Raw genomic sequence first — 25045 nt, 5'->3', positions numbered from 1 at the left:
CTGAAATACTGGCGCTACAAAATAGGCTACAAACTCAAACAATAAGTCACGCTTCTAAAAGTCCAATTATCGGAAAATGTTTCGCAAAGATGTTGATGTTTGTGGAGGGAAATTAAAAAACATAGACACACCACAAACCCATCAGAAGCTGTGATCCCCGTCTTTGGCCAGGTCTCTCTCCTCATGCATGAGTGGCAGGAAGGTCACAATAATGGGACGATACATCACAGCAGCACTATGCTGTAAGGGCACTTGGCCATTTCCTCTGCAGGCACTCCCATTTAGCCCTTTTTAATCCTCTCCATCCCATTACATGACAGAAGATAACCTGTGCACATTACACGCTTCAGCAGCGATCATTTGCTATGTTGTGCAGGCAGCACTGGATCACATTAGACATCAGCGCCGTTATTTCTGTCCCATCTCCATCTCCTGACTGCGAGTAAACAGAGCCGGCCGTCAATAGACTATGACATGCTAAGAAGTTCTTCTGAATCCAGCAGTCAGGAGTGTGACTCCCATATCTTTCCATCTCGTCTCAGACGTTTGGTGACAACTGGGGCTTAAGACTGCAGGGTGCAGGTCTGATTGTTACCCAGAGCAAAGAAGCGGATTTAAAAAGCTAAAATGTGACACTCTTGTTAACAGTGGAATTAAAGTGATGGTTCCGCAGTGGAGGGGGAGACGCTCTGGGCAGTTTTAGATATGTAAACACTTGAGCAATCCAAAAGTTCATGCTCCCGTGGTTTAAAATGGCTTCACCACAAAGCTGTTGACAGCCTCCAGCCTGGCCTGGTCAGCAGGCAGAAGCATCGCCTCAGTCTTGTGGAATTACTGTTCCAACTGAGCCTTTAGGCTTTGGATCTTAAACACATTCTGTCGATAACACTGACCAATGCTTTCATTCCACCTGACCTGCTCCTTCTGTTTGACCCAGAGTGTGGGATGGTAAGCCTTTCATTTTTAGCTTCAGAAGAACATAATGTTTCAGTGGCTGAGCAGTGTAAAGGCCCCGAGTACAAAAACCCTGCTGTTTTTTCTCCATTATATTTGTATGGTTGTAATAAGTGCTTTATATTAGCCAGAAACATATGGTGTAATCAAAATGTGAAAGGCAACAATGAATGAATACAAAAAAACATCTGAAAAAGGCAAATATCTCGTAATAAAACAATCATTCATTAACATAGTAATTGTGATAATAATTTAACAGTAGTATAATGGGAATTACTTTAATGAATAAGTCAAAAATATCTGGGATTAAACAGTAGGTAACGTCAAAAGGGATAGCGAGTGGTTTCTGTCTAAGTTCATGTCTTATATGTAAAAAGAAAAAGGAACACACAAACACATCCTGTTGTCACTACAATTTGATGTTGGCGTCTCGGATAACGACAGATATATCAAGAAATCAAACTCCAAAGAGCAGCCATTTAACATGAAGGATGTGGCAGCAGTCGAACCATCGTTGTAGAGGTGGACCAGTAACATGAAGGTTGACGTTTTTGCCAAATCATCAGTAAGTTAATAGAGTGTGATGGCAGCTGTAAGGCTGACAGAAACAATAAGCTATACGGGAAGCTTTAAGAGGCGCTCTACACAGAGTCCCACGAGGGCCAACTAATCTACAAGTAGCATGCTGGAATATTAACTCCAGGTAATGTCGTCAGTAAGGATGCTGCCCATCTGCCCCATGGACTCTTAACCCCTTTGGTGCCACATAATAAACTGCTTATATTAGGAATCTGTATGTAATGTAATCTGCCATATGTGTGCAGTGTTTATGTCTGTCAGTAAAACCTGCAAAATGTGAACAATATACCTCAATGCAATGAACTGCTTTTGTCCTACACACACTTTTTAACTACAGTATATGTTATCTTTGTTTGTATATGAGTTTTTGTAGTACACTTTAATTGGAAATAGAACATACATATGCAATGCCTGATTTATCTAAACCATAGACTACTGCACACAAAATACTACTCTATTCTCAATAGACCCATTGGAAATAGCACAGAAAAGTACCATCCATGATCAAATTCAAAACCAATTCAACATTATATTAGTCTCCAGAGTTTGAAAAGTGAAAATGTAGTTCAGCTTCTGTTACTTTTTAAATAAAAGGTATCTCAACCTTTACCTTAGTTAAGGTAGGTCTCACCTCAATTATTGTTTGCATGAGTGAGAGGCAATAAGTCCCAAGGCTGAAGGGCATGCCCATCACTGTGTGAATTTGCTGAGGTGTTGATAATGCGTTGTCTCTCCTGCAGACACGTAAGGTTATGACTCATTCAAAGACCACATCAAAAGACGTTTATTCAGGGTGACAACGCTCGGAGATGAGAGAGATTGCATTTTTCACTCATTTAGGAGATTAGTTGTGATGTCAGAGACTCAGATCCAAAGGATTTAATCAGTAGGTTATTCAACCCAGCTCTGAACAGGTGTGCCTGCTATCAAATATGCAGCCTTATACATGTGCCAGATTTCTTGCTTTATAGAGAGAATGATTGGCCCTGAAGCACAACAATGTCAACCTGAGAAAACTCAGCTGGAGTAATTACTTTTCTACAGCTGCACACATTAACATGATAAGAAAAATATGACTTTCACTGATCATGTGAAATCACACAATAATATTTTTTAATGGATTGACTGACATATTTTTAAATGATCTGAAATGCTAAAATGAAATGTATATGCATGAATTGAGAATGTCTCTCTTTTAAAAAGGTTACTTTGGTTCCCAAGTCAGTAGGTGCTCTAACTAGACATTATTAAAATTGTGTCGTTTTATGCATTAACTCTGTCCATTTAATACACTAATAGGACATGTATTATGTAAGTCATTTAAAATAACTGCTCCAAAGGGTAGTAGTGGCTGTAATGATGTAGTTGACTCATGATTAAGGACTGCAAGAGCCAGCAGTTCCACTTCACCTTATCACTTAATTTTCGCCAGACAGGAGTTAATCTGCATAGTTGATCATTCATTATCTCTGCTTGGTTAGTACAGTCGCAGACCTCTACTGGACACAGATCGTTCCCACAGCTGCCTGGGGCACTCACTCTTCACACATTCAGTATTGATGCACCTGATGATATATTGTTATGGCAGGATGGGTATACAATCAGTAAACCTGCTTTTCACTGGGTTCAGGCGTGTTAAATGAGGAGTTTTCCTGATTACAGCAGTTTACAGACGCAGGGTGCTTGTTGCAGGAGGCTGCAGCAGCTGTTGGTGACCATCCAGGGAGGTAAATGCAGAATATGTTGATATAACTTTCGTCCGTTTGATTTGCAGCGATTTAGTGAGTGACAGGTGGTTGGGTTGCTGTTTGACAGATTAGTTTGATGCCGCTACAGTTGCAACATCCAACAACATTATCTACAGTAATAGTGTATTTATTAAGCCACTTTGCATATTAAAAGTGTGGGATTTTGAACATACCATACGGAGCTTGATAATAAAAACAAAGTATATTTATTTTTTTAAAGCATTCGATTTTCTCACAAAGAAATGTATATTGTCTTGTTAAGCAGGTCGTTAGCCTCATTGACTGGTGGCACTTACCTGGGATCTCCTGAAGAGGAACATGTGCGAAACTGAAGCCTTTCCCGATACAAGCCTCCCTCACCTCGCTGCAGTTCCGTGCCTTAAAATCTGCTCTTGCTGCAATAGCCAGCACAGACAAAGTGCAAATGATGGTCCCTAGTCTGAGCATTGTTCACTTCTGTGAAGATCCTTATTGTTTAAGGTTCCCTGCAGTATCCTTGCTGGTGAAAACTCCCCTGCAATAGATCCGCAGGTATAGGCTACTTAATGACTGGGCGGTTAATGGTTGCAACTCAACTATTAGTGTCTAACAACACATTTCAAGCAAAAACGGGTTTCTATCAGAGAATGACAGAAAAAGTCCCTGTTGAGAAAAGATGTGGAGGTGCCACATGAATCCAGGCAGAGCGATTCCCAGCGTGTCGACTCAACTTCGCTGAGCAGACGAAGCCGCTGATTGCTGAGCTGAAGTGAAACTGCTGTGGAGAGGAGCGCTGTGTTCACATCAGATACACTGAGGAGCCAGAGAGGGACACAAAATGTGGAGTGGAGTCCAGTCTCATCCGTTTTGGTAGTGGCACCTAGACCAACAGGGACGTTTTGGAAATAAATCAATACATACATTTGCACACATATGGCTACTTATGTAGGAAGGTGGGTTAACTGTGGAATGTAATACAATCTGTTTTAAGAGACTGTGTTATGTTATTATCAGGTATAGTGTACACTCAGTTTCAAATGGGAAATCTTTAAAACCATGAGGACAAATGTGGGGAAATTATGCAATAATGCTAAATGCTTATTGTTGTTTTTTTGTATATGTCTTGTTCACCTAATGTGTGTGTCTAAATATGACATCCAAGCTCCTTCACATCATTTAATTGTCTTATGGTATGATCCAATGATGGGGATTTTCCTGAATTCAGAAAATGTTAATGCTGACAGTTTCTTTTTTTCTTCTTCTCATTCATCTGACATCAAAGAAAACACCAGTTGCATGGTATCACACTGTATTAACCAGATAATTGAAATGAAGTGTGGAAGACCAGAAGGCAAAGCTTTCATAGCTTTATTGATTTTGCAACAGCTTGATACAGGGTAGATCGTCAGTGGATTAACATGGCTGCCATCACGTGCCATCATGATTGATTATTGATGGATTAATATAGACTAGGGGTTGGGCTGTAAGCACGGTGCTTCTTTCTCCCTCATCTGGGGCAGGAAATTACAATTGCTTTAAAATGTTCTCAAGCAAGTATATACATATCTGCCATGGAAAAGGGAAGTCCCACATGTTTTGCTTGTACCTTGACAATTAAATAAAAAATAAAACACATGTATCGCTTAAAGACATTCCCCATTGAAACTGATGCATCTTATTTATTGTAGCGTCAGCTAAATTGTATATATCAGTGGTTCTCAACCTTTTTACACCAAGTACCACCTGAGAAAATAGTTGGCTCTCAAAGTACCACCATATGACCAATGTTAAAATGCAGTCTATGCACAGTTCATGGAGGACTCGGAGGAAAATGTATTCATGATAACATTATTTATTGTCAGCCACAGCTACATGTACAAAGGGCAGTCTCTCTCTCTCTCTCTCTCTCTCTCTCTCTCTCTCTCTCTCTCTCTCTCTCTCTCTCTCTCTCTCTCTCTCTCACCACAAGTGAGAACATAAAGAACAAAATAATAACTTATTCTCACACAACAAATGACAACTGTACACGTATGTCATTTCCTATACCAAAGTGTGAATGTAGGCCTCCTGCAACAACCTACAACAGAAAATGTGGGAATTCAGTTCCACAATAATAATGAAGCCTCCAGGAGCAGATGAGCCTAAGGGCTAATACTGTAGCTCATCTTCAGTCTGCTGATGTTTGCTATTGCCATTTCTGTGGTGGCAAAGTAAAAAAGAAAAGAAAAAAGATAACAATTAAGGACAAGTGTGTGCTTTTTCAGCGTTTGACCTCGGTCACAGCCTTCTCTCCATTCTTTCCGCAAATGCCTTCTTCCTGAGTCACTTCTCTCCTCCATCACAGCGGCTGTGCATCACGTTTGCGTTGCTTGAGGAGCCTGCGCTTGTGCTCGGTTGATGACCTCCTCCTCATTCACTTGTTCACTTTCGCTGGTAATATTCTCCTCTGTACCCCCTCCCACCCTGGACACAAACTGTTCACCCCCTGAACAGTTTCTTCCCCTCCGCTACCGGCCTCTTAAACAAGGCCCGGCCCGCCACTGACACTTTACCTCTGCCACATCTCTATATGCATTACATTAATGCATACAATGTTCATACTCCTTTCTGCACATATTCTTATTTCACCTTTCATAGTTTATATTCTAAAATTCATCCATCGCATTCTATTTACATGTAAATTACTGCTTTATTTAATTTGTATTGCTATTTAACTGTATTTTATTATGGTGTAAAATATTTTTTGTTTTATATATTTTATGTATGCGCCGTGACATCAAGTCAAATTCCTAGTAGGTGCCAACCTACCTGGCAATAAACCTGTTTCTGATTCTAATTCTTCTGAATACCTCCCGTTTTGAGCCATGTTTTTAACATCATTCAGCTTTCTTCTTTCTTTAGCTTACTTGCAACATTCGCTAATCGTTCGCGGGTAGTATGGTCGTCATTAGCAACGCTAATATGCTTTAAATTTGTTTCTAAATCTAACAACAACAATAGCTAATTAGAACTTATTTAAACCACAGTTTCAATGATCTCAAGCTTATGTTCATTCGTTGTAGTATTTTGATAGTATGATTTATTTTTTAATTAATGTTATTCAATCAAGCCTCAAACTGATGGCACTTGTCCCTATAGCCTGTTTTAAATGGAAGTTGTCTGAGGCCCTTACCACCAGCTGCTCTCGCAGTAATAAGTAGTGTACCTTTCTTACTGTCCTAAATGTGCACAATGTAGTGACTGCTTTTCGTCTTTGAGCACTCTGAGCAATCCAACCGCTCCCAAAATATTCTCTGCTCTACTTTTTGAGCCTTTTTAACTGGACATGTCACAGTTAATTAACGTATCCAACTTTGACACTCAAGGGACGTTTCATCCAAATGGAAATTGATAGAATGAAAGATGAATTTAATGGTATAGATTCTCAGTTAAGCTAGCTGTCAAGTTGCCTAACTACACTACTTGTACTTCAGAACATCTATATGTGTGCATGTGCATATGGGCTGCATTAAATGCTGTCTGTGCACACCATTTGTCAAACAATTTGTACATGTTTTATTTTCAGTACCATTGCATTGCCAACATTGTCAGAGATGTACAAACCCTCCTCTGTGTTATGAGTTTATCTTGGGGTCTCCTTCCAGCTGGTCATACGCAGCACTCCTCCATAAGACGGTGTAAAAAAAGTAACAATGTTAAAATGCAGGAGACTGATGATGCAGACTTTTTTTTATTATCTTGGCAAAACCACAAACATTCATTTGCAAAACATTTGCAAAACAGTCAACCATTATTATTATTATCATTATGCATCCATCAAGATTATTAAACTACATATTTGGAAATCGCTTTACAGTGCATAAAGATTCAAACAGTCAAACCATATTAGTAGCATTATCAGGCGAAGGCACACTGAACACTGGAAAACCAAGAGGAATAACTCATGTGAACTAATTGTTAAACGGGTCATTAAAAGGACAGATGATTAATCAGCACCTTGGAGAGTGCCACATTGTTACCAGGTAACTGAAACACCTTAACACTACAACTTTTATGAAAAGGTAATTATGCAGCTTTGAGATCATTTTCGATTTATATAACTTTTCACCATATCTCAGAGAGAGACTATTCACCTTTGGAGAGTCCTATAGCTTTTTGTATCTGCAGCCTTTTATGTTTTGGTCATCAGCTAAAGGTTATGGGGTCATAACATCTCTATGTGATCCAGCATGCATCACTGCAGCTGAGACCAATAACTGTTAAATGCTGATGATGTTTGGGATGGCCAGATGTATACCAGGATTCACCAGGTTTTGCTGATGAACATTGTTTAATATTTTCTAGTATAACATTAGCTGGCTTACTTTTGTGATTATATTTAATTGTGTTTTATTTTCAAGTCTGTGTGTGCAGGGTGTTTCATCTCACTGGTGTTTGAAAATGTATAGTGAGAATGTGGATAAACTGATATAACCAGGTTAACTGATTTCTGGTTCTCCTTTAAGTCATGACAACAGATCAGAAACTGTAAAATAACAGAAATTATTCAATATGAGTAATAATACTAGAAGTAGTTATCTACCTGACTGGAATGTTCTATTATCAATTGTGTCATATATCAGACAAATCATTTTGCTTTTTTCCTATTATTTCTTGCTTTCTTAAGTATTTAAATAATTCATATCACTCAAATAGCTTTTATTTTTAACAAAAATATTCTCATCACAAACCATCGCACTTCCAACTGAGAGTTTTGAGCAGTCACTAATACATTATCTACTTTCAACTATTTTATGCGGTGAACTTCTCAACCCTGCAAACCAACCCACCCCTCACTGGGGGACTCTGAACATTCATGTTTGAGTGTTTAGTGTTTTTCTGTCTTTATCAGCCTCTTAATTTTGGGGGTTGTATTTTCCTGCTTTGAAAATGGGAGAAAAAACACCTGAACCTTTGAAAGAACGTACATAACATTCATCTGTTTGCAACTCATATATCAATATTGCAAGTACATATAGACTACTCTGCACTGTTTATATTATATTCTGTTTCTATTATGTTCTATTTTATTTTATTTACTTGTACTATTTTATCTGTTGTATTGTGTTGCGCTGTTGGATGAGCCTGTGACCTAAGATTTTCATTGTCATAACTACACTGTAGCTATGCACACATGACAATAAAAGCCTTGAAACTTGAAACTAGTCGATATCAGCATTAGAGTCCCCATTCAAATGTTTCTGAGATGTGAAAACAGGCTTTTGCACAAGTTTGGAGGTGTATGGAACATATAGTGCTGCACTGAACAGATGCTCAGAGGACAGGGACTCCTCATACACTCCCAGTTAAACGAAATGCTGTGTTTCAAAGAATGACCCATTAAGAGAGGAATGAACAATCAGCGGCTACACCGATGCTGGATTAGTAATCAAAGTAATTAGGCTGTTCCTGAGCCTAAGAGGTTGCCTAGCCACCAAACCCTTGACTGTGTGCACTCAGTCCCAAGCCTGCACCTAGAGTGGACTCTTGTGATTTTACTCCATGTGAAGGCTATACCAAACCTTTGTTAAAGCTCCTCTTGTATTGCTCTCAGATTACCTCTACCTGAGGACCCTTTACAAAGTGTTGTCTTTCAAGGAGCATGAGGCTCAAAACAACATCATGGAGTCCAAGGCCTTCAAACTCTCCACCATACTGTGCCTGCAATTTCAATTTGAACTAGAGAATGCAATTCCTGAAGAAATTGCTAGTGGGATTGCTTTATGCTGAAAAGCTGACGCTAAACTGCTATGCTGAAATGTAATGTTTAAGAAAAAAGTGAAGAATTTAGATTGAAATGATACATGAACACTGGGGGCTTGAATGTGTGATGAGAGAAGAAAATAAAGTAAAAAGGCTTATAAAAGCAGCAGAAGATTTGAACTGCAAACTTTTGAACTAACTAACTTGATGGTGAATGATCTGTCGCCATGCCAACGGCATTTGATGACATCCCATGATACGCTTAGATGCATTGATGGCTGCATCGTTACCAAACCTGTGAAGTTTTGGGCCATTTGGAGCCTTTTCACTGAAGTTATGAGAAAACCGTGTTTCATGGCGAGCATTGTGGTGCCATGGCAACGGCATTTGAAGAAATCTCAAAACTGTCCCGTAGATGTCTTCACGGTTGGACTGTTAGCACACATGTGAAGTTTAAGCACTTTTTGAACATTTTCATAGGAGTTATAGCGACATCGTCTTTTATGGCGAGGGATGCGTTTCCATAGAAACGGCATATGATGAAACCCCATAATTGACGTAGAGCTGTTGAGGGCTGGACCGTTAACCATTATCTGAAGTGTGGTGCTTTTTTTACCCTTATCATAGGTGTTACGACAACATCGTGTTTTATGGGGAGGGATATGGAAACGGCATATGGTGAGATGTCAGATTTGACATAGAGCTGTTGAGGCATGGAGAGGTGATATACAGGTGAAGATTGTGGGACGACCGGACCGTGTCCATTGGAGCTACAGCGACATCATGTTTTATGGAGAGGGATACGCATCCCTCTCCATAAAACATGATGTCGCATATGATAACACCCCATAATTAACGTAGTGCTGTTGAGGGCAGGACCATTAACCATTATTTGAAGTCTGCTGCTCTGAGCATGTCAGTTGGAGTTATGACATCATCGTGTTCCATGACACAGGTGTTTATATTTGAGCTAACGACGTGTCCAGAGATCAAAGGTTTCCATGGTGATCAGTGAGAGGAGAGCATTTTCATTGTTCTGAATGAGAGATAAAGCTGTTACATGTGAACGTTTTGTTGAAGAACCGTAACAGATATCGGTGAAATTTCAAAGTGTGAAGCATGTCAAGGAACTTGAGCATCTGAAGTGTACTTTTTGTGTACTTTCGGGTTAATAATGTGGCCTTTTTGGCAGATTAACTAAAGGTATGCGGCTGCTGTGGTGGGGAAAGGTGAGGCTGAACTTACAATGGAGTTTAATGGAGACATGTTGAACGTTTTTGTCACTTCATGCCCTCAAGAGGCATTTTGTTTAATTTTTTTTGCTTAATTTGTTTTTATCTTTCAAGCTACGAGATGTTTTCCTACGTTTGTCATGAAAAAGTATGTCTCAGGAATGTAGGGTTTGGGAATTATGGCAGGTTTAAAAGAAAATATGAAGGCAAAATGAAATCTGTCCTCCACTCTAGCTGTGACATCACGCACTCTAAAATCTGAAGAAGGCCTCTTTACCAAGGTCTGAACAATGTTTAATATCTCTAAAAGTAAGAATCAGATTTAAAAGTTGTATTACACGAATAATGTCAGAAAGATGTGTAACATTTTAAAGTTGGAATGAGGTTTCTGAGTGAAAGTATGAAGGAGCAGTTAGCAGTTGAAGAAGGAGCAGTTAGCAGTTGAAGTTGCATGAAGATTGTTGAAGTCTGAAGATTTCTCCATTGACTTCCATGTTAAAAATGTGATGAATTATGGGATGTATCTCTGTAATTATGAAAATTATGAATAATAAAAGTAATAGCCATCGATTCCCGACCGATCTGAACGTTTTGATGTTTGAACGGAGTTTCTGCGATGTTCAATGCAGGAGGAAAAGTGGCACAAAATATCCCGGCAGAATAATAAAGAATTTCGTGCGTAGCATAACAGATAGTTGGAATGCTGTGTCAGCATTCCCACTAAATTAAGATGTGTTTGCAGCCACACAATTGTTTTTTTTTTCAATATTACCTATGTGTCCAAAATGCTTAAAAATAAACACATTCATTATTTTACATTTTACATTGCAATATCAGTTTGAAAAGCATTTCTGTTGGGATATCATGAATCATAAAACACCTCGGTTGCATTCACTTCTCTTAACTGCAGATTGCATGCCCAAAATAACTAATCACATCGGACGCAAAGCTAATTCCCGTCCCCTGAAATCAAGTGAAGTGATTCTAATTAATTCAGTTTAAACCACATTTTTACTCAGCGTTTCTTTATTGCATCCTGATTGCATATTTGTACTGGCCAGACTCAAGGGAGAGTAAAAATGTGACATCACTATGCATTTTCAAATATAGTCTTGAATTAATGTTTATCATTTTATCTCTAAATGATCCAGATTAGGACACAAATTATGAGAATGTACAGACCTCAATTATATCCTGGAAAGAAATTAAAACCATAATTAATTAATAATTCCTTCGCGTCGAAAGAAGCCAGTTGAGGTGGTTCGGGCACCTAGTTAGGATGACACCTGGGCACCTCCCTAGGGAGGTGTTCCAGGCACGTCCAGCTGGGAAGAGACCAAGGGGTAGACCTAGGACCAGGTGGAGGGATTATATCTCTTCGCTGGCCTGGGAGCGCCTTGGGATCCCCCAGTCAGAGCTGGTTGATGTCGCCAGGGAAAAGAAAGTTTGGGGCTCTCTGCTGGAACTGCTACCCCCGCGACCCGACCACGGATAAGCGGGAGAAGATGGATGGATGGATGGATGGATTAATCGGAAGAATTAGGGAGTCACAAGTCCCATGGTCATCTCTGATTGTTTCACCATGACTGATGACTGTACTTGGATGAAACGTATTACCCCCATAACATCTGAGTATTCTCTATTGTTGGGCTTAGTGACAGTGTGAACATTTAATTATGTCATTATTATGAAATAAAATGTGTCATAAAATCATGTATCTTAGAAAAGACATGCAACAATCAGAGCCCAGCACATAAAGGGCAAAGTAAGTACTGTTTGGCATGATACTATTTGTTTGTGGAATGTGGCTTTTTAACCTTACTTCTGGGATGAAACTGCTGTATAAGAAGTTGTACCTGTTCCTTTATAGTACCTTTGTGTAATAAACACTTCTTAAGTACACATAAAAAAACATCTGGATATGATACAAGATGTATACTTATTCATTGAGATCATTATATTTCAGTAGAGTATATTAATCTGACATCTCATGAGGTACGTCACATTTATACCGACACCTTACAGGTACGAACCAACGTTTTTAAATGGAGGTCTGTGTGATGAAATTACACGTCTCTGCGTTAGCACTACTTTCCATCTTCTCTAAAGTATGGCCAGAGAGGTCCCACACATTCTCAACAAGCCCAGGGCAAGGGAAGACTCTGCATGTGGGTATATTACTCATTCTTCATCACTTCAGCAATTGTTCATTGCATTAGAAACAAACATGTCTTTGGGGCATGTGTTGGGTTGAGTTTGAGAAATGAATCCATTATATAATGAAGAACGATCAACAGTTACAGTATGCAAATACAGCACCAACAAAACATGTTCTGCATGATAGATCCTTTGTGTCTGCAACAATTCACTGCAGCATAACACTATTCAGATATGACCATCCAAACCAAAATGTACTGCAGTTTGTTAACCTCAGAAACAATAATACAATAAGCACACTTAAATGCACAATTTTAAATCATTATCCTTTCCGATCATGAACAAAGTAAAGCTCAACTCCTTTTCCCCTAACATGCTGAATTAACTTGCATTCTCCCAACATTGGATTGCAGTCTGATCTGAACGTGGAGGACAGATTCTGCAAACATTAGCAAACAGGTCGGATAAAGCAATAAAGCTGGGAAGATTAGCACATAAAGATAAGTGTGCTGTCATTAGACCTGACCATTTCGATGACTTATCTTTAGTGAGCTGCCCCAGCCTAGTATTGGCTCTTTTATGTTAGGGGAGCATAAAGATCGTGGTTTGTTTTCAAGTATAAACCCTTAGCTGGCCCTCATTTATAACGTTCCTTATGTTGTTGCAGACTTTGAAAATATCTAAAAATAGATTACTTAGACACATGTTAATGATTACATTTAATGAGGATTACATGTGTTTATTCTCTGTAATTACTCTCAAATTAGTTCACATGCACGACATAGAATGTCGAGGAACCATTGTAACCATTGCAGGCCACACAGCAACACAAATCCATCAATAAAATCATTTATAATGAGTGACATACCATTTATACGCTTCAGAGAAAATGTTTTTTATCGTATCACTGCATGCAATGTATGCTACCCTCCATTTCCATGGATTGCATGCACGTTTTAAAAGCCATTCATTTTCATCCAGCGACTTGTTATTTTAAATCTGCATTTGGATCTTCCTGGGATTTCTTCATTCTACTGATGTGCAGCAAGACAGATTTAATATGCTGTGCAATCCTTCAAGCTTTGCCCCTTCCCTCATTCCAGGACATCTGATGCAGCATAATGAATCAGTGGCAGATATTCTTAGACGAAGCCTGTGTCAACGTCAATGCCATGGATCGTTTTAGAAATGATCCAAAACATGTCATGCATTTGTATATTTCTGCAGTGCTTTTTTATAAATGTCAGATGCATTTTCCAAGGTGTGAGATGACTAATTACTTAAAGTCAATTGCTGAGAGCAACTAAAATAAATTCCATGCAACATTTTCAAAAAATGATGGTTGTGTAAATCTATGGTCAAACACAAATGTCAGAATAATAAACACAACATCAAATCAATGAGCTTCAGGGTGAGATTAGGTTTATCCCTTTTTCCTCTTTCACACTTAATCATCGGCTCACAATTACCTTATTGTACTGTGGAAGTGTCTGTTTTATGTAAAAATACACTTAAATGAGACTATTCTTGTTTTGCTCTATCTCAGTGCTGCATTTGATACTATCGACCATGATATCTTATTGCAAAGACTAGAGCACTTAGTTGGCATACAGGGAACTGCTTTAGGCAGGTTTAGGTCCTATCTATCTGAACGCTCTCAGTTTGTACGTGTCAATGATGAATCTTCCACGCAAACCAAAGTTAGCCATGGAGTGCCACAGGGCTCAGTGCTCGGACCTATTTTGTTCACATTATATATGCTTCCGTTAGGAAATATTATAAGGAATCATTCTGTAAATGTTCATTGTTATGCGGATGATACTCAACTATATTTATCAATCAAGCCTGATGAAATTAATCATCAAAATAAAATTCAAGACTGCCTTAAGGACTTAAAAACGTGGATGACCTTAAACTTTTTGATGTTAAATACGACCAAAACTGAAGTAATTGTACTTGGCCCGAAGAATCTACGAAACAAATTATCTAAAGATATACTAACTATGGATGGCATTAATTTGGCCTCCAGTGAGACTGTAAGGAATCTTGGTGTTATATTTGATCAGGATTTATCCTTTAACGCCCACATAATATCAATTCCAAGGACCGCCTACTTCCATCTACGTAACATTGCAAAAATCAGGCATATCTTGCCTCAAACGATGCAGAGAAACTAGTCCATGCATTTGTTACTTCAAGGCTGGATTATTGTAACTCTTTATTATCAGGGAGTACCAAGAAGTCAGTCAAGTCGCTTCAGCTGATTCAAAATGCTGCAGCTCGTGTACTAACCAGAGTTAGGAAAAGGGACCACATTACTCCTGTTCTGGCTGCCTTACACTGGCTCCCTATAGAACACAGGATAGAATTTTAAATTCTTCTTCTCGCCTACAAAGCCCTTAATGGGCAGGCGCCATCTTATCTTAAATAACTCATTATACCCTACTGTCCTACTAGGGCATTGCGTTCCAAGAATGCAGGGTTGTTGGTTGTTCCTAGAATCTTTAAAAGTACAATGGGAGCCAGAGCCTTTTCTTATCAAGCTCCACATTTGTGGAATCAGCTTCCAGTTTGTGTTCGGGCGGCAGACACCCTATCCGTTTTTAAGAGTGCGCTTAAGACCTTCCTTTTTGATAAAGCTTATAGTTAGGGCTGATTAGATTCAGCCCCTAGTTTTGCTGATATAGGCTTAGTTTGTCGGGGACATCTTACTTCTTCCTTCTCTCTGTCTATACCTGTGTACTCTCATGTTCCGATTAACCCAGCTTCCCCACATTTCTTTCTTTTTGGTGTCTATATACGCCGGGATCCGGAGTCATGGATGATCCTGCGGTCCTGTGTCCTGGATCGCGAGCCCTGGATCTTGAGTCGTGGCTGTGGTCCTGGATCATAGGTCCTGGATGGATATCCTCGTGGATTCATCTTCCTATTATACACACATGCATTTCCAAACATTTGGACTACCTATGTTGCAAATGTATTATCTTTTCAATTTACACATGGCATCTATTGCACGTCTGTCCGTCCTGGGAGAGGGATCCCTCCTCTGTTGCTCTCCCTGAGGTTTCTCCCATTTTTCCCTTTAAACTGTGGGTTTTCTCCGGAAGTCACATGCAGTCACTGTCAGAACTTATAAAAACAAATGCCAAACAAACCATGATAACCTGTTTATAATTTTCAATTATTACAAACTTTTGATTGATGTGAAATGACTATTTTTGCTGATATCAGTTTATCATATTGTTCATTCAAAGTGGCAGATCAATACAACAGATGTGAGAATTTGATGAGGCATGGTCTTTGTTTTGAAGGTCAGTCGTTATTTGTTGGCTTTAGTTTGAGTACGGCAAACTGTCCTTCCCATGGTATCATTTGCATTGGTTTTCACAAAAATACATTTGTCAAAGAATTTCCTCCATCATTTGTTCATCTAATTTAGTTATTAGGCTTTTGGTAATTGATCAAAATACACTGCAAAGGTGTGTTTTTCCTAGGGTAACATAGTAATTAATTACCAATACTAGACTCTGAACTAGTACAACTTTTTTTAACAGTGACCCAAAACTTCAAAGCAGACTGATAATGATTTTCTACCACTTAAGTTTCATTCCTTTCCAAACGTCTAAAACCTGGCAACATAAATCACTGAGACGGCTCAGGTGAACTTAAGGCAACGTTTGGCTGGTTACTTCCATTTTTTTATTCAGCACAGCAGACTGACATTCATCCAGACTGTGCCGTCACAAGAGCAGGACGGATCAATATAACCCAATTAGAAACACAGTATCTCTCGGATCAAAGGCCTACTCCCATCTTAGAGATGTGACTACTGGACAATATGTTAATATAGAAGCCAGTTGTTCTTGTGACAGCAGCATCCCATCCTTTGACACTCCTCCACTGCCACTGCAAGAATACCAACAGTCTTTCATTGTTATAGCCCTTATACAATCAATTTCAATCTAAGGCTAGTAGTCAATCACTCTCTAATAGTGGACACACTGAGCCTGCAAATAATAGTGCAGGGAAGATAGGCTCGACAGAGCTCCTGGAGTCCGAAGCCTCTCTGCTGTCTGTTGTGCCAGGCAGACTAGAGCACAGGGAGTTGTAAACAACACAGCTGGGACAAACAAACACAATCCTGACACTCCTTGGCTCTTCTCTGGTGTAATCCTTCGCTTGCTCTGTATCTGCCAGAAACCATAATGATTTGGACTGTTCTGGGCGCCTGGAAGATGTTTTTAAAAATAATGTTGCAAGTCAAATTACCTGTGGGAATCGGTCGGACACAATAAACCTGATGGCTTATAAACACTGATAAGACAAGATGGATGGGAACCGAGGAGCTGCAGCGAGATCTAACTGTGCTGGTACTGAACTGCCCAAGAAAGCGCACTGATAGCATGCAACTCATTTGCGTTGGTGTGTGCACAGGCATGTTTATGTAAAAGCAGAGGTAGTATGTGGGAGACGGTGTGAATGTTAATGCAGGAGGATGTGTGTTTGTGTGTGCTTAGGGGGTTATTTTTTGGTACCAAGTTGATCCCAAAACAAAAATCCCTTCACTCAAAATGCATGCATTTCACACAAAAACAGACCAACAATCAGGGTCGGCAGGCAATCCTGCCGTCATTGGCATCAGTTACCCAAACTGACTTTAGCTGGGCACTTGAATCTGTTGCTTCTTTCTGAACAATCAATCCACATTCAAGAGAATTCTAAACAAACACGTTTCAACGCGCCTTCTATTAACACAATTAAATCATCTTCTTCAATATTGATATTCAGCTCCTAAGCTATTTACATTTCCAAAGCTCTCTCACCAAGGGATATCCTGCAGTGCATCGTCTCCGACGATAGCATCTACATTTCCTTTCACAAGAAACGTCAGGAAGAAAATATCATTGTCTGCCTTTCTGTTCTTTAAGAAAGGTTACCACAAAAAGTTGATGGTGTGTTTCAAAGATGCAAATCATGTTATGTATGTTGTTTTACTCCAGGCACTGCACCCAACTGTTTTGGCAGACTTCTAGATACAGTAAATACCAAACAAATCTGTTTCAATGACCAACACATATTGGAAATCATTAAATGTATTTATTGTTTCCAATTTATGCACCAAGAAATGTTTTCTGTATTAATTCAATCCATTTGTTTTCATCAGAAGTCCAGTTTATAACCATTAATCTATATTTTACGTTTTTTCTTTAGTTTCACTTTTCCATCGTCATCTTGCAACATCAAAGTATTTGTACTTCACTTATGGACTTGTCATGTTTAAGGTAACATATGTGATGGCTTTCTAATAACCCTGCAGTAGGCTAAAACTGGTCAAACATTGCATGTGTTTTCTTATTGATGCCTTTCTTAGTTTCAGGTGAACATATTCTATCTGACACTGCAAACAAGTCAAAACGCTGTGAACAGTTCCAGAGGGGATGTGAGTCTTCTTCTGATTAAAATGAATTTCCATCAAAGAAGTGACACGCTCTGAGAATTCAACACTTTCAACACTGCCAGAATGCAAGGGTCCAGGCACCTCAGGGACCCCAAGTCTAATTTGCTTCAAACCTAAAAGGCAGATAATAATGCTGATCTGACAGCCAGCCAATTCCCAGCTCCCCTCATCAAGAATACATTCAATTTCAAACATCAAACTACTTGCAACACAAATGAAACCTTTGAATGAATGAGTGGGATGTCAGGGGGAAAACCTTAAGGAATCCTTGATAGACTTGACAAGTTTGAAACACTATTAGCGCCTGTGCTTATGGATGGTCCACCATTTTAATTAGAGGAGGTATTATTGAAAGTCACAAACTTATTATAGCTTTAAGTAAAAACAAAAGGTTAATAACCACTTTCTTCATTTTAGTATTTATGTGAAAGCTGAAATTGACTAATTGGCTAAACTCTGCAGATCTTGCAAGTGCAAGTTTAAGTCTAGCAACGATACTGAGATGATGTGAAGCACGACATTTACATTTAAAAGTAAATGATATGCATCAATGTGCCCTACATACATATCACACATTTCATAGAACCAGTATCCCTGGAAACTTTCTTTCTTTATATTCACTGTGATGACAATAATATTAATATCTTAAGGAATCCTTGACAAATAGACAAGTTTCAAATGCAAACCTTGCTTAAATAAATATTCTTTGGTGCTTGTCTTTTTTTTTGTTACAGCTAGCTAGTGGCTATGTTGTGTTTTGTTTCCACTATACCACTTGATTAAGGTATGTTGTGCTTTAAAAACAAATCTACACGTCTGTATTAACTATGCATCACTCCTGTCATTGTAAATTACAAGTAACTAAACATAAATGGATGCTGGATCAGTCCATACTATAAGAAAAACCAATGCTGGTGCACTCACAAAACATGATGTCATTCAAGGGCAAGAAGTTGATGGAATTAAAAAATAAACGGTACATTATTGACACTTATCTGGAGCCAAGAAATTGTGTCAGCAATCGACTGGTTACTGGCAGTTTACAGTGGCCTGTAATTAAAAGAAAACACAAACACATAAGAGCAGAGATCTAAAGAGAAATCCATGTTCATCTAAATGGACATTTCTAATAATATCACATTTGGAATTTTGGATGTTTTGAAAAGTGGGTTTTTAGCTAGCAGAACCTCTTAAGGTCGTTTTGTGCCATGAGGCAGGAATAACCTTAGCTATACCAACCTGAGGCTGGGCAGGAATTTGGAGCTGGTTATAATAGTCTTCCGTGAATTAAGCTAATGGAGATGAGGATATTTGTTATTTTGCAATATGTGATAGACCTGAAAGCTCTTCGCTCAGCCCTGCCTCTTCTTTCCTCCCTGTGGCCTTGGTAGCTCACCTACAAACACTCTGTGAATATAAAAGTCAGAGCCGAGCGCCACATACTCGGGCAGTCGTGGTGTTTGGCAGACAGATACTGGCCACTGAGTTATGTTAGGTCTTGTACATTTCTCATTTTTGTTCCTTTTGTTCTATCTTAGCAAGTGATAAGTCATATACATGAGACACTATTTATGATAGGTCTCTAGGCGTTTAAAAATGTTCTGGCTTTAGCATTTTATGTTTTTATTTTTATTTTATTGATGTTTTGAGAGCAGTCTGGCAGCAATAAGGGCCAATCTAACTTTACTGCAGTGAGGTAAAAAACAACAGGTCTTTTTTAAAACCTTCCATAGGGACTGTTTGAATAAAAGGTAACATTAACCTGAGATCAAATACCTTTTATTGTTATTATCCCTTTGTTTAATCTTTTTATTATATTCAAGGAATGTATAGTTTCAAACTGTTGGCACATTTTGTTGTGTTGTATTGAATTGGTGTCAAAACTGTTGTGGTGTCCTAAAAGTATTTCTTTCTCTTTCTCTTCCTCATATCGTTATTATCATGATGTGTATAATTTATTATGTTAACTAATATTATTTTATAATAATATTATTTTCATTATTTCAATATATAAACCTTCTTTTTGTATTTACATTCTATACTTTTATCAAGTTGTGTACTGTTTATCCTTGCATTTTAACAATTGTAAAATATGTTTCACAAATTGCCCTTTTTGGGGGGAAATACATATGTTAATTGAATTAAATCAATACAAAAGGCGAATTGGTACATATACAGGGACACATGTGTTAGTTACTGTAGTGTAATTGTAGGGTATCCTACTCAACCTTTTTTTTAAACCTAGAATTTTCATAAATAATTAAGTTTCTTGAACCAATCATTGCAAGAAAATTGCAGATCCTATATAATAAAATCCATATCAGTCTTCATTTACATCAGGGGTGTCGAACTCAATTTCATCGCGGGCCACATCAGCATTATGGTTGCACTCAAAGGGCCGGTTGTAACTTTAAGACTATATAAAAATACATATATAAATATATCATATATATAAAATAATGTACATCATTGCCTCTGCATTGGATTATCATCGGATAGGGTAATAACTTCATAATTAACTACGTCTGAAAGCAGAAGTCTTTTCGGTGCGTATGTCCCAAAATGATTTAAAAAGAAAAGCCAAATTCTGGAGAAAAAATAAATAGAAGTGACATTTTGAAATAAAAATCTAATTCTGAGAAAAGGGAATTCTATGAAAAAATGGATATTTTGATGAAAAAAAGGCAAATTCGGAGAAAAAAGTCATATTTGAGATGCATTGTGGGACATGTAGTTTAAGGGCAACGTGCTTCTGCAGCATGTAACCGTATAATAAACATATTCTATTCTTTGCAAGCTCTTGTGGGGCCACATAAAATGAAGTCGCGGGCCGAATGTGGCCCCCGGGCCTTGAGTTTGACACCCCTGATTTACATCATACCCGGTTTCTCTGGGCTCTTGGCAGTTACAGTGAGATGATGTGAACTTGCTCGGTGCACGCTCCATTACCGAGATGCAGCTGCCACAAAGGTTACAGCTCCTTAATTCAAAGCCTGTATGACTTGTACCAAGAAGATGGGGGTTAAGAGAGTGAAGAACAGTTATACCTCATGACTATACGTTTTGACAGCTGCCATTATTATGTACACTTCTTGTATGTGAATGTAAATTCAAATGATGCTCATCATTTTGATGGGCAGCTGTTGCTTTGGACAAAATCGCCTTAAATGTAATCATTTGGTTTCAAAAGAACAGAATTACCCTGGAGCCAAACTTTATAGATGCACTTTCTGTAGCTTTAGATATGCCTGAATCACAATCCACCCACTTATTCATCAATAAGCTCCTCAAGCCTCCTGTTTGCATTCAAACCCACACATTTCTATCGTTGCAGTTCTTCTTTGATTCCTCTATTCTTTTACATAATACATACCATAAGACTATAATAAGTGGAGTCCACTGTATACAATGTGCAGTATATTTTCTGGTATGTTGTGGGAGGCCATGATAAACTATACTGTAGTTTTCAGGATGTTTTCCCCAATGCACTGTGATGGCTGTCTCTCTGGTGGGCAAGTCACTTAGTTCATTTCAGAATTTAGTCTGGCAGCGTCGCCAAGTTTTTTGTCAAAACTGTCAACGAAAAGTAAATCTCCACCCGACTCTAAGAGCGCTTTTTGGATCATATTAGACTGATTCTTACATCTAGGACAAAGGGCATGGTAGATCTCCCCAATCCACATTCAGAACTGCCTTGCAGCAATTATTAAATGTAGTGGAACAGAGAGCTGAGGCTAAAAGGAAATATGAGTTTATTTCTGACAAATGGTACATCTTTAGCAGCAGTCAGTGATGTGTGTCATCCAGAGTCAGCCCCAGCTGTCTCATGTGACATTGCCTGCAGGAGTATGAGTGTCAAGTGTGATGTTCAGACAAGTGGGGTCAAACTATCAATTCTCTGGACCCTACATGGTGACAGATACTTTCCCACAGCTTTGCTTTGTCAACTTTCAGAGGATGGGTCTGAAATATTAATTCAGACAGAGTAATTAGGCGACATAGTAATCTAATAACTCAAGGGGGAATCACTCTGTGATGACAGATGATATGAGTCATTAGTCACAGTGGAACTGTAAACACATCATTTCACTGTGAGTGAGGCAGGAGGAGGATTGCAAATACAAATGATCCCTGTCTTCAACAATATGCATTTACATTCAGAAGCACATCAGAGACAACTTTTGCTTATTTTAAAATGTTTGATACAGGTAGAACATCCACTTCGGATGAACCCATGTACATGTAGAAACAAACCATGTAACACATCGTGCTGAGATACATCATTCTGACCACCAAATATTATGCTGGAAATGGCCAAAGCAATGTCCCATCATAAAAACCTTTCTTAATTATAGCTGACATTTTGAAACGTGTTATATATATATATTGCTGAGGTCTTCAACTGTTCACCCGCAGTGCCCACAACAGCACAAGACACAGTGTTACAAAACCACTTATTTTCCCCTTGAGAGGATTTATTAATTAATGAGAAGCTGCTAAGAGGCTTGTATCTTACTCCTCTCAGTCGGTTTCTTCAGAGAAAAAACAATGTGTCGTTTGAGCTGTCAGTAAATATCTTTTGTCACAAGCTTTTATTTCCCAGAGACTTAAGTATCAAACATTTTATATAAGGACAAAGGGAAAATGTCAGACGATGATATTACATCCCAACACTCATGCTCCAAGAATATGGCAAATGTTTCGTAGAAACTTTACACCATCTTTATGCTTCCTAAGAAAGAAATACACTTTGTTAAACCTTGACATCACATAATGGTAAAAGCAATGTGTGCTGCTTTTGCTGCATCGTGCAAACCTGCTCACTCACAGGAGAAACCCAGATTTGCAATGCAACCTCGGCTCAGCAGATATAACCATGCACTGAAAGTGACTACATGTTTTTCCAATATATGTAAATCAACAAATACATCAGTGGAGCATTCCTTTGGTTGATCTCTGTGTCACTGGGAACCTTTTACAGATAGACTGTTGTCCATAAAGATTTAATACCAAAAGAAATATGTACAAATACAAGCAGACGTCACCCCGTATGTTTTCAGAGAGAATATACACTCCTTGAGGGGAAACAAGTTATGCGCAGAATTCAAATGAAAGCGTTGCCTTTCTTCTATTAAGCATAACTCAAGTGATGAAATGCCTTAAGTAATATAAGAAATGTGTAATGTTTATTAAGCTAGGTTCCATGTTGCCATTTTAAACATAGGAATGTGCTGAAAATATTTCTCTTGAAACGCATTTCTGTGTTCTTGTTGTTGGCCCTGGCTTTTGGTGAAACTTGTGTATGGGTGAGGAAATAATATGCATCAGCCTATGTGTTATGATGAACAGTGTGAATAGCCATTCATCTGTAAACAGAAAAGGGGACAGAACATCTGAAATATTGTGGTATGGATTAATAAAGCTGATGTTTTGCCAGTAGATTGAAATGAAACAGTAGTCGAGGGAGATGGTAGCCTTCCTCTCATCAAAGCAATAGTCACTGTATCTACCACATGCCTTTCACAATCCCTCTGAAAGCTTTTCTGTGTTCTGGAAACAGTCTGATGCCAGTTGTGTTACACAGTTATCCACCAGATTACGGTTAAGTGAGGTGTGGCAGAATTTAGCAGAAAACGCTATGATCTGTGACGGTCTTCAAAACTTGAAATATCGCTGTTTGTTACTACCTTTCAAAAAAACAGAAATTGATGTTTTCAGACATGGCAAAACAGATCATTTGTCAGTGCCTCTAAAACTGATAAAAAGGTATTGTTACAAAAAAGTAACTGCTAGAGCTTTTCTTGTGTATGCCACAACAATGCTTGGTCCCAGTTAGGAAAATGTCATGTTTTAGGGGGAAAAAAATGACCTTTTCATCGAAATTCATCACATGGCTTTGCTGTTTCTTCACCTCTACGGAGCTTTTATCCGTCTTTCAGCTGAATCATGTCTTGTTACACATAATCAAAATGTTAATTAAAATGCCTGCGTTGTTTTTTTTCAGACATAATTACTGACATAAAATTATGTATTTGACTGATAAAGATCATTGCACACCAGAAAAACACACACATGAGAGCAGCAGGTTGAGTGTTAGTGCTACTGTTCATGAAAAGCTCCAGAAGCCCAGATGGTACATTTTTGATAGACTGAACTATAAAATACTGATTGATTCACACAGATGTTTCACGGCCATTTGCCCTGTGTGGGCTTTCGACAACCCAAACCCAAGAGATAGTAGCCAGTTTAATTGTTATCCCACTTCCATAAACCAACATTATGTTCTTCCATTCTATACAGAAAACGCTAAGGAAAGAGAACTGCTACACTGCATGTAAGTCCTGAACAGCACCATAGAATGTGGTTTGAGAAAACTGCTTGAAAAGGACACAATTACAAATACCGTAAAACACTGGAGCTGTTGCTGTCCCCGCAGTAATAACCCTGAAATTGTCACAGGGCCAGAAAAGAGTAGAGCCTTTGTTGCTTCCACACATGCAGTGATGCAATTTCTGCCAGTTCTGTCTTACTGTCTGGTGTACTGGAAATTAGTTGAGCTGCTGAGAAAATATATAGGTTTTCAAGGCAAAGGGAACTTGGCCTCCCGAAGGATAGGAATTGAGAGACAGGTGACAGTAAGGGTGAGTGAAAAATAGGACACAGACTGATAGCTGTGAAATGGTGTGGTTAAAGACAGTTCATGTGAGTTAACAGCCCATTTTGCTCAGTAACCCCAGCCGTGCTCTTTCTCTATCTTTCAGGCCCTACTTAAGACTAGAAGTTTTCACAACTATACCCAAACTGGCCTATATTTTACAAGGACGTTTTTTTTCTAGATTTAAACACCATTAATTATATTTTAATAGTATTTCTTGTAAAAAGGTTGCATAGTAAAACATTCATTTTAATCACAGCAGGACGAAACAATAGTGTGTAAAACACAACTTTGGTGAAAGGTTTTACTAACATATTACACCATTCATTTTCATACGCTCATTCAAGGTCTTAAAGCAGTAATTAGGCCTTGTGTCAAACTTGTGTATTGTAACTTGTGAAAGCTCCTTTATTTGCTAAGATGTGTCAGTCTGTATAAGTAGCATGACTTATTTAATTAGAATTACTAACTCAAGCAAATCACTAGGGTTCATCTCGACATCACAACAAACCTGGAGTGTGTACAGTATACTAAGCAGGCA

General features: G+C 38.6%; 1 protein-coding gene across 2 annotated transcripts in view; it reads right to left on the bottom strand.

Annotated features, from left to right (window-relative positions):
• Nucleotides 1-4011, bottom strand: part of LOC117467023 (glypican-6-like) — a 117591-nt gene extending 113580 nt beyond the window's left edge. For both annotated transcript variants that reach the window (XM_034110579.1, XM_034110580.1), the window contains exon 1: nucleotides 3578-4011. In XM_034110579.1, coding sequence (XP_033966470.1) covers nucleotides 3578-3728 — 151 coding nt within the window. In that variant the 5' untranslated portion in view covers nucleotides 3729-4011. The remainder of the gene's footprint in view (nucleotides 1-3577) is intronic.
• Nucleotides 4012-25045: the final 21034 nt, after the last annotated feature.

The sequence above is a fragment of the Pseudochaenichthys georgianus genome, chromosome 21, assembly GCF_902827115.2.
Source record: "Pseudochaenichthys georgianus chromosome 21, fPseGeo1.2, whole genome shotgun sequence".
Lineage (NCBI taxonomy): Eukaryota > Metazoa > Chordata > Actinopteri > Perciformes > Channichthyidae > Pseudochaenichthys > Pseudochaenichthys georgianus.
This window is presented reverse-complemented; position numbering and strand designations above follow the sequence as displayed.